Genomic DNA, 15,395 nt, shown 5'->3' on the forward strand with positions numbered 1-15,395 from the left:
CTACGCGAGCCACGACGCTACCATAAGATTGACTACGTACGATAATCCATATGAGAAGATACGCGATCTACGGGAACCGCTGAGCTACCCATAAGAAGAGTACGCGAGCCACGACGCTACCATAAGATGACTACGTACGATAATCCATATGAGAAGAAACGCGATCTACGGGAACCGCTGCGCTACCCATAAGAAGACTACGCAAGCCACGACGCTACCAGAAATGTCTTCGTTGTCTTCGTTTTACTACCAAGATGCTGTCGTCGCGCGCAACATTTGAAATTTATGAACTTTAATGACCATAAGTCACGTCAAAGGATACTTGAAAATGCATGAACTATTGTGGCCATAAGTCACGTTTATATTGCATGAATTTTTGTATTCAATGTTTGGAGATTTAATAATCATATTGGAAATGTAATACATGTCTTTTTTTTTTATTTCCGAAGGTTGGGGATAGACTTTCCCCAAGGTACAGGCAACATCAATCCCACACCGCGTCGGTGTGTCGTCGCCGATTCGAGGCGGACGGCCGCGTCGCGTTACAATATTAACACCAAGGTAGTTATTTAGTGATTCTGTATCACCCATTCCTTGCATAGAGCAAAGTAATTCGTTGCATAGAGCAAAGTAAATGTGCCGGTTGCAACAGTAAAGTAGGTACCTGGTAAGTTAGACAGCCGTACCATATTCGTAAACAAATATTTAGGAAAACTACTTAAAATAATATACATAAAAATGTATTTTATATAAAAACACTGACTTTTTGCAAAAGTTTCCAGGCAGCTTGTACACTAAACTGTATATATGTACTGGCCCATTGCTTGTTGTAAATGCAGTTGACTACCCCCCCCCCCCCCCAAAAAAAAAAAAAAAAAAATGCCCATTTATATACTAAGTAAAGATGCAGTTAGCGAAATTAATACTTCAAAACATTTTAAGTGGGTGGTAATCTCAGAATCCTGACTGTTTAATGGTAGCAATGAATTAATAAATTTCCAACTTCAATGATTCATGACACAGTCTTTAAGTACTGGCCAAGTTAAGAGTCTCTAAGTACTGACCAAATTAAGGAATTTCTCGCTAATGAGCATTCAGTGTTATCGGCCAATTTCTGATAGAAAGGTGATTAAATGTACCAGAACCGAGAAAATAACATAAACTCCAAGTTGTTTCTTGGCGGAGCAGTTTGACTTAACCCCTGGTAAATCTTTTCCCATAGTAGTAGTAGTAGTAGTAGTAGTAGTAGTAGGTCTTACTTCCTCTGAACCTGAAGATATAAGAAATATCCAAATTTTTAGATCAATGTATTTTATCAATACGATAGTAGTCCTATTGCTGAACTGCCACTACCCCCTTGCCTGCTGAAAAAATGTCATTATTTTCATAACTATTACCTTCACCTATTCATTTTCCTACATTTTTATTTGTGCTCATTGAAATTTGAATTTTGTTTTGATTGAGTGAGATCATCTTAAATGAATACCAATAATTCATGCGTTTCAATCCACTCCGTTCTTTTACAGATAGTTGTCTGAAAGAAATCCGTTTAATGAGCTAGTTGTGCAACGGAGTCTCTCTCAACAAACGAATCAAGGTCTGAAATTCACCTTTGTCTTGTAATTTGTACACCCTAAGATAAAGCTTTCCTGTCGTCGGGCGTCTGTCTTTGTAAACCATTTCAAACCAATAGCGGCCCGAATCCTCAAGTTCTGTTACGTTTATAGCAACCACAATGCTACTGTCGGTAACACGACCCATGAAGCGTGGCGCTGCCCCACTGTTCGGTTTGCTGCTACAGGTGTGGCTGTCACACTGCACCAGACTCCTGTTCAAGGCGTTGAAAAGTTTGAACTGCTGAAGATTTCGTCCTGACGTAAAGTTCAACTGTGCTGTATTGCCCAAAGCCGTATGCTGGATTTTAGTACCCTCTTCAATAAGTGTAGAGTTCCCTGGAAAAGAAATGACGAAAAATAAGATGGATAAACAGAAGGGAAGTCAGAAAAAACTTCTTAAATGTACAAAATATTTAATAATAATAATAACTATAATAATAATAATATGCCTAATATAAATTACCCATGAGACAGTTGCGCACCACATTCAAAAAAATTAATTCATTAGTCGGACGCATTCAGTCCGAAAGTTACTCAGTAACTAAGAAAGAGTAGGCTTAATAAGATATTTTGTTTTTACAACTTCGACTGTGAAAACACTCCTGTTCTGTGATCAAAATCAGTTGGCTATGATTGCAAGCGTGACGTAAACAAAAAAAAAACTAAAATCCCCCCCAAAATCCAATTACAGCAGGCAAAATTTCCAGTCTAATTTAAGAAAAACTTTTTTTAAAAATTCGTCATGAAATCAGTACATTTGTCATAAAATTACTAATCAGTTGTACTCAATAATCCAGCCCTATCTAGTAAGATCGTCACACGTTAAGTCTTGTGTACACATATCTGGGGGAAGGGAAGGGCAATAAACAAACCTGAATTGCCAACAAAAGTTCTAAATATAGCGGTTAAAATCCCATTCCATATTTAGCCTAAATTACACATAAACTCAATCATGACGCTTCAAATTTCATCTATTTATTTATAAGACAATGTGTGTAATCTAATTGCGAGATTTGATCACTAATAGTCTTGAACACACACAAAAGAACATGCATGCGCACGCGTGTGCGCGCGCGCGCACACACACACACACACCGTACGTGTAATTCGATTAACATTTAAGAACTGCTGTTTCCTATGTAAACTATGCAGAATTTTCCAATTAATAACTTAACCAACACATTGTCATCCAAGCTTTAATCTTTATTACTTACCTGACTGTAGAAGATGAAAAGTGCAATATTTCGGCTGCTTGTGGTGATAGGCAATTCGAACCATGTAAATGCCTTCGTCAGCCGCTGACAGATTTTGCGTCAATAACGAAATCACTCCATGTGTCAAGTCTGTCTTCGGGTTCAGCCTCATTTTGATGCCGCCTTCTATTCCAATACAGGTATCCCAGTCCGAGATTGCCTTTGTGGACCAAGTCAGGATACAGATTTCCGTGTTATCTGACCGAATTTTCATCCACTTGATGTCTAAGATTTCATCTCCATGTTGAAATTTACACACCGGACTGGCCGATGTTAACACTGAATATAAATTGAATATATATATAAATAAATTAAAAAAATACGGTACTGAATATTGTGTGTCTACGTAATGCCCGCAGCGTAACGCAGCGTAATGCCCCTAGTGACGAATTTTGGGAGGGGGGGGGGGTCAGGGAGGTCCTGACCCCCCCCCCCCCGGTCAAGGGGGGTCCTGACCCCCCCCCCCCCCTTCGGTTTCTGATAAATATATCACACCAATAATCCCCTCTTGAAATTAGAATTTTGACTAGCAGGATCATAGTTCTAAACCGTATCAAAAGGGCGCCAGTTGCCCTCCAAAACACCCAAAATTTTTGGGGCCCCTGAGCAGGCCCCGAACCCGACGCCAAGGGGGTATTGGTCGGTTTCGCATTCGAGGATTATTGTTCCGGACCCCCCACCCCACCCTCCACCCCTTCAAGTATTCCTGGATCCGCCCCTGACCCCCCCCCCCACACACACACACACACGCACACACGCACTTACACACCACCACTCTACTGCACTGTAGATCCTCCAGGTTAATCATCACTACAGACTAAATTCAGTTTATTGTCTCTAGCACCCTTTCTTACATGCTCTAGCTCCATTTTTACTTACACCGGTGTAAAAACACGCTATGAATCAATAAATCCAACAAATAACATTAAATGGGGGTGTTAAAGACGGTATATAGACGATACAGGATATGATGCAATATGGCGATCGTCGATTGATATTATCTTACAATTTGAAACGGAGGTGACAACTTTTGGACTATATATTGCAGTAGGCTTAATTTCTTTTTCGTCTTCAAGTCCTTGGGAGACAACTGCACTTCACTTCACCAGAAGAAGACCTTGTGATAAGGTCGAAACGTCGACTCCTCCATTTCTAAACGTTAGATCCAGCATGACATAGATTACAATTCCATCTTTATATTTTATTAAAAGTAAACAATAGGCTACTCACCACATACTAGTAGTACCGGTAGTAGGCCAACTATACAGATCCAACCTGGTGATAAACTACGCACCAACAGTACATGTTTTCCCATATTTAACTGTTTGTTGCCTTTCAGCAGGTGTTTGTGTAATTTAAACGCACGTTTTATATGCTCCGCATCAAATAAATACGGTAATACACAGAAATCACAACCCGGTAAGTAAATAGTGCGCCTCGATCGTGTCGTCTATATGCTGGTATTTTAAGCAAGGGGGTTTCCGCCAGATAATAAAAAATAACCTATTTTAGTGAACACTGGGTATTCTTTTACAATCAAAAGGAAATTATAACGTACTAGTTATTCAATCGGAAGGTGTCTTGACAAAAAGTCTAAGTGGAAATTAATAATCTTTTAAAGTTAGGGTTCAGGTTACAGAGGCACTACAAATCCCTCCTGAAAACTTGATGGACTGCTGGTTTTAACTTTAAAACCGTACGTAACTTTAAGCCTATGATTGAACCATGTCAAATCAGTGATTTGCGACAAAAAATTGAGTCTGTTCGCCAAGAATGCGGAAACGGCGCATCTTCTTGGCTTGCGACCTTGTTATTATTCTATATATAGTGCCTAGTCCAGAAAGCTAACAGTCACTTTTCGATTGGGGGCACGATCTTAGCACACTGATCATTTGTACAGATGTAGGCTTATGATTCCCTCTGATATCAGGAGCCCTAAAATATATATACTAGTATACACATTTTCTCTTTGCATGCATATGGGATTCCATTACGGGGGGGGGGGGGGGGGGGGGGGGGGGGGGGGGGGGGACTCCGAAGACGGAGGTAAGTTGAGTTCATTGATAACCCTGGCATTTTTCTCTTTTACACATGGTACACTTAAAATAATATGTGAACCGGTTAACTCCACACCTTGGCTTTCTTCGTCCCGAAAGTGACCATAAAATATAGTACAGGGCGTGAGTTTACTTATGTCCCGATCTGGCCGATTTTAATAGTGTGCATGGAAAGGCTCACCAAACGTGGGCATATGTGAACGCAACGCCTGTACGTGCTATATGCATGGACGAAGAAAGCCAAGGTGTAGAGTTACACGGTTCACACCTTATTTTAAATGTACCGTGCGTGAAAGAGTCAAATGTCAGGATTATCAATGTAAAGTCGGTCTCTTCCTGCTTTAATCAATAACGCTTAAGATTTCAGATTCGGCTGTTCCCGAAAAACTTTGGACACCATTATATCTGACATAAAATATCCCAAAGTCATACATTTTATGAACATGTCAGACATTTCAAAAGCATATCATTTTTTCATGTTTTAATATTATAAAGACAAGTCCAATGACAACGGCAGCACAAAATAGTGTGTTCGTCATGTACACTGTACAATAGGGGCCCATTTTTCAGCGTGTCAGACATTGTCAAATAATGTACCTGTTATGTTTTCTTTTTAACATTTTTATAAAATGTTTTTGCGGGTAAAGCGGGTAGATAATTATCCGAATAATTGAACCACAAGAAAAATGTTCAAAAACTAATAATTGTACTGAATGGAAAATCTCTCAATATTAATAATTTTGCTGTGTAGAATAATTGTACTGCATGGAAAAGTTATAGGCAATACTAACGTGATTTGTGAAAAGAGATATGCCATTGCTTTGAAATATATTTTTACTTTTCGAAATATTTTGCATTCCTTTTAACTCTGAACACAAGCAGTAATCTACACTATTAGTTGCGAGAAGCACATTTCACATACATCTATGTTGTCGCGTAGTACTATAGAGATAAACTACGCACCAACGTTAACAGTACATGTTTTTCCGTATTCAACAGTTTGTTGCCTTTTATTTTTATTCTTTCCTTTTGCTGTGAACACGATGGGTTGACTTCAAACAAACGCTTCACTGGACTCAAAACACAGCAGTTTTTACATGACATCTAGCAAGCAACTACTAACAGCAACTACATATTATTACTAAAATGACAATAGTCTAAATTGAAAAAAAAACTGATTTTGATGTACAGAACGCACCATTGATGAAATTGCATAATACTGGTAGATTTGCGTCATGTTTCTTCTTTTTATTGCAGGGAAGAACATGAGAAGCATATCATGATGCACCCTGTTTACATGTTAAAGATTTCCATCGACATTTCACTAGTACAGGAAGAAAACTTTTAAATATTTTTGCTATCACCCCGTTTACATGTTAAAGATTTCCATCGACATTTCACTAGTACAGGAAGAAAACTTTTAAATATTTTTGCTATCACCCCGTTTACATGTTAAAGATTTCCATCGACATTTCACTAGTACAGGAAGAAAACTTTTAAATATTTTTGCTACCACAATACAAATGTTCTGATTTAAGAAATCTGTAAAATTTAACATTGGAGACATTGAGCAATTACCACAGTTTTTTTAAATAAAAAATACTGGCACTGTGCAAAAGTATGCGGGCGGCTTGTACACTAAACCAAGAAGTTGTAGAGACTTCTTGACTAAACTGTATATATATATATATATATATATATATATATATATATATATATATATATATATATATATATACTGACCTATTGTATGATATGCAGCTGACTCAACACCCCCACCCCACCCAATAAGCCACTAAGATGCAGTTAGAAAATTTAGTTCTTCAAAACATCCTCAAACTACTCGGTGGTAATATCAGAACTCTGACTGTTTTAACTTTAAAAATGCTGACCATGAATTTTTAACTTACATGATTCAAGCCAAAATAATACTGACCAATTTTCTGGCAGTTCTCGCTAATGTGCATTCAATGTTATCAGATATCTATATCTATCTATCTATCTATCTATCTATCTATCTATTGAATGTCAGCCTATTGCTATAAGTGCAATCAGTAGTACTACATGTGACATGTGGTCAAGATGGCAGGAAGTCGTCAATGCCCAGGTGCGTGACCAGACATACCAAAACTACCGGGATTATAACAGAAACTCCAAGTTGTTTCTTGGCGGAGCAGCTTGACTTAACTCCTGGTAAATCTTTTCCAATAGCAGTAGGTCTTACTTCTTCTGAACCTGAAGATATTAGAAATATTCAAAATTCCAGTTCAATACATTCATACAGAAATAGCCCTAATGTCAGTGCTGAACTTCTACTATTTTATTTTCATAACTATTACTTTCACCTATTCACTTTATTTCATTTTTATTTGTGTTCATTGAAATTTGAATTTTGTTTTGATTGAATGACATCATTTAAAACATGAAAAAAATATTTCATGCACTGCTATCTACTTCATTATTTTTAAAAAACGCTGAAACGTTAAAACAGTCTCTCTTAACACGTCTCTCGTAACAAACGAATTAAGATCTGAAATTCACCTTTGTCTTGCAATTGGGACTTGTACACTCTAAGATACACCTGTCCTGTCGTTGGAAGTCCGGTTTTGTAAGCCATTTCAAACCGGTAAAGGCCCGAATCCTCACGTTTTGTTGCGTTTATAGCAACCACAATGCTACTGTCGGTGACACGACCCAAGAAGCGTGTCGCTGCCCCACTGTTCGGGTTGCTACTGCAAGCGCGGTCGTGTCCGCACTGCACCAGACTCGTGTTTAAGGCGTTGAAAAGTTTGAAATGCAGAAGGTCGGAGGCTAGATTTCGTCTTGACGGGAATTTCAACTGTGCTGTGTGGCCCAATGCCGCTTGCTTAATTTGAGTATTCTCTTCAATAAGTGTAGAGTGCCCTGGAAAAATGATGAACAATAAGGTGGCTTAAAATAACACAGACAAGGTAAAGCGAAAAAAAAGGCTTTTTAAATGTACAATTTGTGGAATGTCTATAATAATAATAATAATTATTATTATAATAATAATAGTAAATTAAAAATAATGCATACAACATGGGCGACCAGACATTCAAATGTTCATTAGTCCTATGGCCGACGTTTTATTATTAGTCCTTTCGAATGAATGTCACTCAAAGAGTGAATAAGATATTTTGTTTAAACAACAAGAACATGTACAGCATGTAGATCGCCCCTGTGGAAAATATTCCTGTGCTGTAGCACATGCTAGTGATCTGAAGACATGTAAACATTTAAAACGCATCTGACAAAACTCAAATCCATCAATCTCCAATGGGCATAAATGTTGGGACTGCAGGACCTTGGGACTTATATAAAGCCATAAAATGTTGGGACTGCAGGACCTTGGGACTTATATAAAGCCATAAAGTACCCCCCCCCCCCCCCCCCCCCCATCAACGAGTCAAGAAATAGTGCAACTGACGTCATCAGCAAACCGGACCACATAGGGTTTCATGTGAGTCTATGCATATCTACTAAAACAAATGTGTGACGTCAAAGGGAATTCTACGGATTAAAATCTTGGGTTTTGTAACTTATCCGACAAAAACTAACAGACAAGCAAACAAGCTAAAAGGTAAAATAAATCAACGTATGCTACCTCTCTAATGCCGTTTTGATTATAAAAACCATTCATTTTTTTAAAGAATCACGCCAATTTGAGTCGTGCAACCATATCAGTGTTATCGGCATTCGGCATTAGCTTGTAAAAATCTGGGGTATCTGGGGTAAAGGTGCTTTTATATACGCCGCTTGAAAGTCCCGGCCTTAATTTTAGCTGCTTAGTCATAAACATTTTGACGCGTGACTGGCAAGTTACCGAAAATTTCCCCATCTGCATTATTTCAGATGGAAAGAAAATGCGCCGTATAATTTTAACTAACTAAATAAATAAACAAGTTAAAATAGAAGTAAAACGTTAACTGTTATTTCTATTTGTCGTCAAGCCAGGTAAGTTCTTATTCCATATCACTTCAGCCATATCAGTCTAATTGAGCGCGATGGATTGGGAAAAATATACATGTTACATGTAGGTTACATGCAAAACTCAAATACCCCCCCCCCCCCCCCCCCCCACACACACACACACACACACACAAATCTCCACCAGAGATCAGCAGGGTGATCGTGATGACGTCATTTATGTGAAGAAAATTCTCGCTGGACCTCTGTGTGAAGTCTGTTTCTTGCTGCTTTAGTTAAACGGTTTATAGGCTGGCGTGATTTTTGGGAAACTGATCCTGTTCTTCCATGGTTTGAAGGGAAGTATTACGGCTTCCTTTTAGCCCTTAGATTGAAGTTTACAACATTTCTTGAGCTGTCAAAATACCGACCCATTGTCCATTTTTGCTGTCCAATATTGCCAGTTTCGTTGGCTTCCAATGAAAATTTATCATCGAACCAACCAAATTCCCGTCTACCTTTTGTTTTGATACAAGGCAAAATATGACTGATGTGTAGTATAAAACAAAAGTTATAGGCCTAAGCTCATTTGATCTTTAGCACACACACACATGCACTCACAAACACACCTCAAGTATTGTGCATATTTGATACCCCCCCCCCCTCGTTTCCAACGTGAACCATGAGTAAGATTTTAAATTACAACAAACAATTGCGTGAAAAAATTCAACACATTACAATTCAAAGAACAAACACTATAACTAAATTACTTACCGGACGGTAGAAGATGAAACGTGCAGCTTCTACCCCGACTGCTCGTAAATGCAATTTCGGCCCGGTAAATCCCTGCATCACTCGCAGACAGGTTTTGAATCGATAACGAAATCTCGCCGTCGTGCCAGTTCTCCCCAGCGCTAAGTTTCTGGATGCCGCCTTCCTCTTTATTACAGGGATACCAGTGGGAGATATTTGAGCTTAGGAGACAAATGTCAGTGTTATTTGGCAGGACTTTAATCCATTTACGATCCAAGATGTCCGTTTTCGTTCCTTGAAATGTACACTTCAGAGTGGCCGTTTCTCCCGTTGTTAAACCTAAGGTGGAATATATATAGAGACATAATATGGAATATCGTACGTGAAGTACGCATACAGCCATATAACAGCTAGCAGATCCACCAGCCAAATAGGCTCAGCCCAGGGGCGGATCCAGAGATATTTTCTGACAGGCGTCCGAATTATCTTTATTGATCCATGCTCCACTTTTGACCGTCTTCCGACAGAAAAAAAAGAGATATCTGTCAATGTAAACTTGAAAATCTGACCGACTTCTGGAAGACCCAAAAGACGGCCTAAATCCGCCCCTGGTTCAGCCTCTAGGTCCTGCTTACGTCTCCTATACTCCTTCTTACACATTCATCCATATCTATCAAAGTGACCAAATTAGAACAGTGTATACATAAATAAATGAATAGGCTAAATTAAAATGTGGGCGTGAGATAACAATTGCGGTCTATACAGGTCTTCGTGCAATGTTCAAGCCCAGTGGAGTGGCACAACTCATTGACGGTGCCCCCCCCCCTCCCCCACTCACCTGACACACAGATTTAGATGTACTCCCTTCTCCCCTACCCTTCCCCTTGAATGTTTGTCCACGCCACGCCCCCTTCCCTCCAGTGTCCACCACTGCATTGATCATGGTCCTTATAATATGTCTGTCCCTATACAACACTTGTTAACTTCTTGTAGGTATATGTAATGTCCAATGCTTGGTGGGCTTGAATGAAGTATTAATGTTGATTTATCTTAAAAACCAATTTGGCCTCGTTATTTGAAGAATTATTGCCATACTTAATTAAGTGAGGGCTTATTTGACAGGCTTATTTACAGAACACGATTTATGTACCTATATAATCGTTAATCACACTTACCAGATACCGTTTCTACCAGTAATAATAATGCCAAGACCCGGTTTAGTGATAAAGGCCACATATCACTTTCAGTGTATGTTGTTAGTTTGAAGTCTGTTTGGTCCATTTTGTTTTTCAAAAACGTTCCTTTGCCCTTCAATCAATGATCCAGTTTACTCTAACAACTAAATTTTATTTACATCGTGTATAGACCTTTTTCATCTTTTCCGGAAATACGAAGTGCGCACCACAGGAACCGCGCGCCACAGGGGTCCTGATGGTCCTCTGCTGTTTCCAGCATGGCAATGCTAGGTGTAGATGATATACAAGGTGTGCATATAAAAAGGTCGTTTGCAGCTTGCACTGCTTTCTGTCAAACTAAAAAGGTGGCTGAAGCACAGAAATGCGTAAACTGTAGGCAAGAAAACAGCTACTTGGACGGAGAATCAGTCAATTAAATGTTTTTTTCTCAGTTTAAATACGATGCGCTGTACAACTAGACTTCACCTAAGCGTCCGAGCCTTGGCTGCACTTTCAATAGTGATGACAAACTAAAGCTTCAGAGTTCTTTTAAATGCCTCCGATAATAAAGATATGCGAAAGAGACTCGTTATTTTTTTATATATATTAAATCAAAACAGCCAGTAGACTCGTACACAGCTTTCAAGAGTGTGGACAGGTGCGTAGGCCTACGTCTTCACAATATTACATGTATATATGCAAGCTGTGGCGATATCACCTCATTTACCGGCAGAATCAATTCATTGCGATTTTTATGTCTTGTTTGAAGGGTGTCTTAAGAGATTTTTGAAATGATAAAATGAAAAGATTCCCTGCATTGTTTGACTCGTACCTAAAAGTGACACGCAGATTGTTCGTCGGTGAACTGATTAAATCGTTTGGTACCTGATAAGGCATATCAGGTGTTACTTGTTCAATTGTTCAGTTAGGGGGCGGCCACAACTACGACCTTTCCTCTGTAATTAAAACCTTCTAATTTATAAGTGTTAAACAGGTGAGACAGGAATTCTCGAATCTTTCCCAGACGATAATTAAAGTTTACCGTGTCTTACTCTAGTATATGCACAAAATTTACGACAGGTAAAAAATGTCAGACTTTCGGTCTGACAAGTATGAACATTTTCTCAAACTGAAACAAAACCGTCAGGCAAAAACAAAATTATAGCAACAGACCAAATTATTTGATTTTTAAATGTTTTCATGCGTATTTTCATCGTTTTCAATCAAAGACAATAAAATCATTCAAATAAAGTGTTTTCCACACATTTCATACTTTTTAACTATCTAAGACAGAGTTAAATATACGTAGGCCTACTTTAATACTAAGCATATTTGCATTACTTTAAAAATACTGTACGTTAATTGTTTTATTATTTTTATTATCCGTTTTGTCTTTACCATACATTATGCACGTGTAGCTTACAGAAAGGCTTCTCTGCATTAAGAATATATGCCCATTGAATTTTCCAATTCTCTTGTCATTGAGTTCAGAAATAAATAACTTTTTATTTTGCCGGTAACGCGTTCAACAAGGGCCGATGTACATTATTCTTCGTATGTCTCTGTTGATCTTGATAATATGAGCCCCATTTGTACAAATCAGTAATACGTACAGGGTGTACGGGACTGGATACATAATAATAAAAATTTTATTAACGTCTCACGTTAAAAAAAAAAAATAGAACCCACCCTACTAAGGGTTATTAGAGACTAAAACCTGTGTTAGGCCTACATTTAAAATGATCACTTGTCAATAAAACACACACAAAAAGGATATTACATACAAAACTTTTCAAACCTTCTCTTTGTTGTTACACAAAAAGTCGTGAAAGTTCTTGAATTTTTTGTAAGTAGAATCCCCGTGTAAAACCTCACAGCTTTTACTTTCTTTTTCCATAATCTCATACTTAAAGTCTTTTCTTTCTTTTTAGGCCCCTATTCTTCAATTTTTTCTTCAGAACTTTGTTTTTATCGCATTGTTTACCCCCGAGTTCTAGTTCGTTATATCCGTTGATTAACTAAGCATTTCTGTTTTTATTAAAGCACCGTTGATCTCCTAATATTATAATTTTTCTTCCCGCCTTCTCGCCTTCGAAATGTTCAGCGCAAACGCGGTGCCCTGCTTTTAATCCAAACCTGCTATATTTTCCTTTCTTTCTACCATATTTTTCATTCTTACGGGTTTGTTGGGAACTTTTTATACCTCATGTGTCAATCTCGCTTACTGTTATTGTAGCAGCGGGACAAAAAGCACGTAAACTCAGCCATGGTTTTTAGCACCGCTGTAAGTGTTTCGACATAGCAGGGCTCCCGTACCCACAATGCAATTTCCATTTCCGGAAAAGATGAAAAAGGTCTATAGCACAATGTGACTTGGGGAATTTCGAAAGTCTATTCAAAGCCCCTGACGTCATGGGGTTTTCCTGCTAAGTCGATCCGGATACACTTTATTTGTTTTACTGAATACCTACCGTAGACGAAAGTAGATCAAAAGAGGCATTTACGGTGAAGGTGGAATTCTGCTCAACACAACAGTATTTGATCAGATGCCGTTCAGATAACAGGGTCTCACCTTATAAAATGATGATGATGATGGGAGGTTTGTTTAAGCCTTTCTCCCTCCTCTTTTCCCAAAACGTTCTCCCTACCCCCACCCCCCACGTACAGACACACTCAAATACAACCCTGGGACCGCCACTGCAGTTTTTAAGGACTTAGGGCGTATTCCCGTAGATTTTAGATCGATCTATCCCCGTGGGGAGTCTCATTAGATTACTGTCAGATAATCCGGTTTAAATGTCCGTCCCGCCTACTACAAGCTGTAAGGGGGTAATTAACTTTCGTGCCCGCTCGGCTGACAGCTATTTAGCGTGAACCCCCAGGGAGTTAGGTCGATCTAGTTTGGATCGATCTAATCTCTGGGAATGGGGTCTTAGCTACCTGTTCCACTTTAACCGTGATAAATTGCTTTTATTTAGGTGTAATCTTGTGTTGAGGAGGCTCATATAGAAATAGTAGATGTAGGCCTAGTTCGTTTTATTATTAACCCACTTCTAAATGCATGTTGAATTTGGCATTCTAACGTTTGTCTTATGAGGGAGGGCTTACATGTATTTGCTTATTAGTTTATAGATGTAGACGGTGTACATGTACATGTACCAGTACCTGTACGCGATCGGTAAAGTATTAATTATTGGTTAAACAATTTTTCAAATAATATTAAATGAATGTTTTGATACATCTAGTTGTTTTAAACTAGGATAAAAATGGAATAGAAATTAGCTCTAATACTGGATCTTACATTTCAAACAGTGATCACATCTTTCGACCTCATCACAAGACAACTTTTAAAACCTAAGAAAAACGCCTTGTAACCTCCTTTTTAAAACGAAAGTTTAGGTATGAGAGTCATTTTCAATCCCATCTTTACCTCAGAGTTAACACTGCTTACCGCATATTAGAAGCACTGTCAAGAGCTGATCTGCTAATAAAATAGGAACCAACAGTACATTTCGTCTCATATTGTTGTCTTTTGTTGTCTTTCGGCAGCTGTTAGTTCAGCTTATATGCAGTGACGCACTATACCACAATACGAAGAGCTGAATACCGGTAGTATTGCGTCCGGTGTAAATCAATAGGGCCTGTCCCAACTCTAGATAACAGGCCATTTACAAAAATGAAAAATGAGGTCAAAGATATATTCCCGAATTCTACTTTTGATGTTAAGCTCCACCTACACAAACAGATTCTCTCTTCGATTGCTTTTAATAATAATAATAATAATAATAATAATAATAATAATAATAATAATACTATCAAACAGGGCATTTTTTCACCAGAGGCAGAATTTGTTTTTTCCAAATTCTCATGATTTTTTTTCTAAATTCTCCAATTGAACCATTTTTGGAGGCCGCATGCATATGAACAGAACGTACAGTACCAGTTGTGACATTACCTATACAATGGAAAGTTTTAATTTTGATATCAGCCCCGTCCCATAACTATTCCAGCTATAGCTAGGTTATAGTCGCTTATTTCATGAGCATATATGTATGCTAACACACATTTTACACATTCAAAGAATGTGCTTTTATCAATCAGATGACTGTTATATCCCAACTGACCCCATGCTGCTCTCGTAAGAGTAGCCAGTTTGTGTGGCTGTACTGGCAAAGGGTGCCGGTGCTTAGCCAATCTGCGAAAGCATCAAACTTGTCTCCGTTCAAAATGCCGTCCTTGTTGCTGTCTTCGTTGACTAACAAACTCGGAAGTGTATCAAACAGACGAATAATGAAATCGGGTAAATCACATGTACAAACTTCGTCTCTTCTTGTCGGTGGTGTGTTGTTACCGCTCAGAATTAAGTTTTCCTACCTCTATTGGGCACAAGAGATGAAACAGTGATATTTATGTTTGAAGAACTCATACATACGGGGAACCATTAACTGGTAATAAATAATGTGTTTTTGTAAAACCATTAAGAGGGAATATCTGATGAGAGTGGTAGTCATTAGCCTTTTCATAACAATGCACTTCTGCATACATTTCTTTATATGGTCTGAACTAGAGTGGGGTGTTATTATCTAAACGCATCTTGGCAATAATCTGTAGCCA

The 15,395-nt window shown here is 38.4% G+C and overlaps 2 protein-coding genes across 3 annotated transcripts; both read right to left on the minus strand.

Moving 5' to 3' along the window:
* Nucleotides 1–552: 552 nt before the first annotated feature.
* Nucleotides 553–4,704, minus strand: LOC106150574 (uncharacterized). Its single transcript, XM_013523452.2, has 4 exons — nucleotides 4,100–4,704; nucleotides 2,831–3,148; nucleotides 1,611–1,952; nucleotides 553–1,270 (listed from the first exon to the last, which is right to left on the minus strand). The coding sequence occupies exons 1-4, from the start codon at nucleotides 4,182–4,184 to the stop codon at nucleotides 1,101–1,103; spliced, it is 915 nt and encodes a 304-aa protein (XP_013378906.2). The 5' UTR covers nucleotides 4,185–4,704; the 3' UTR covers nucleotides 553–1,100.
* Nucleotides 4,705–5,742: 1,038 nt separating this feature from the next.
* Nucleotides 5,743–14,391, minus strand: LOC106150575 (uncharacterized). 2 transcript variants are annotated; one of them, XM_013523455.2, is made up of 4 exons: nucleotides 14,233–14,391; nucleotides 9,628–9,945; nucleotides 7,468–7,830; nucleotides 5,743–7,161 (listed from the first exon to the last, which is right to left on the minus strand). In XM_013523455.2, the coding sequence occupies exons 1-4, from the start codon at nucleotides 14,300–14,302 to the stop codon at nucleotides 7,004–7,006; spliced, it is 909 nt and encodes a 302-aa protein (XP_013378909.2). In that variant the 5' UTR covers nucleotides 14,303–14,391; the 3' UTR covers nucleotides 5,743–7,003. The 2 variants fall into 2 exon arrangements, with proteins under 2 accessions (XP_013378909.2, XP_013378908.2); XM_013523454.3 differs by lacking the exon at nucleotides 14,233–14,391 and adding an exon at nucleotides 10,782–10,965.
* Nucleotides 14,392–15,395: the final 1,004 nt, after the last annotated feature.

The sequence above is a fragment of the Lingula anatina genome, chromosome 5 (genome assembly GCF_051362555.1).
Source record: "Lingula anatina isolate TDL-2025a chromosome 5, LinAna3.0, whole genome shotgun sequence".
Classification (NCBI taxonomy): Eukaryota; Metazoa; Brachiopoda; class Lingulata; order Lingulida; family Lingulidae; genus Lingula; species Lingula anatina.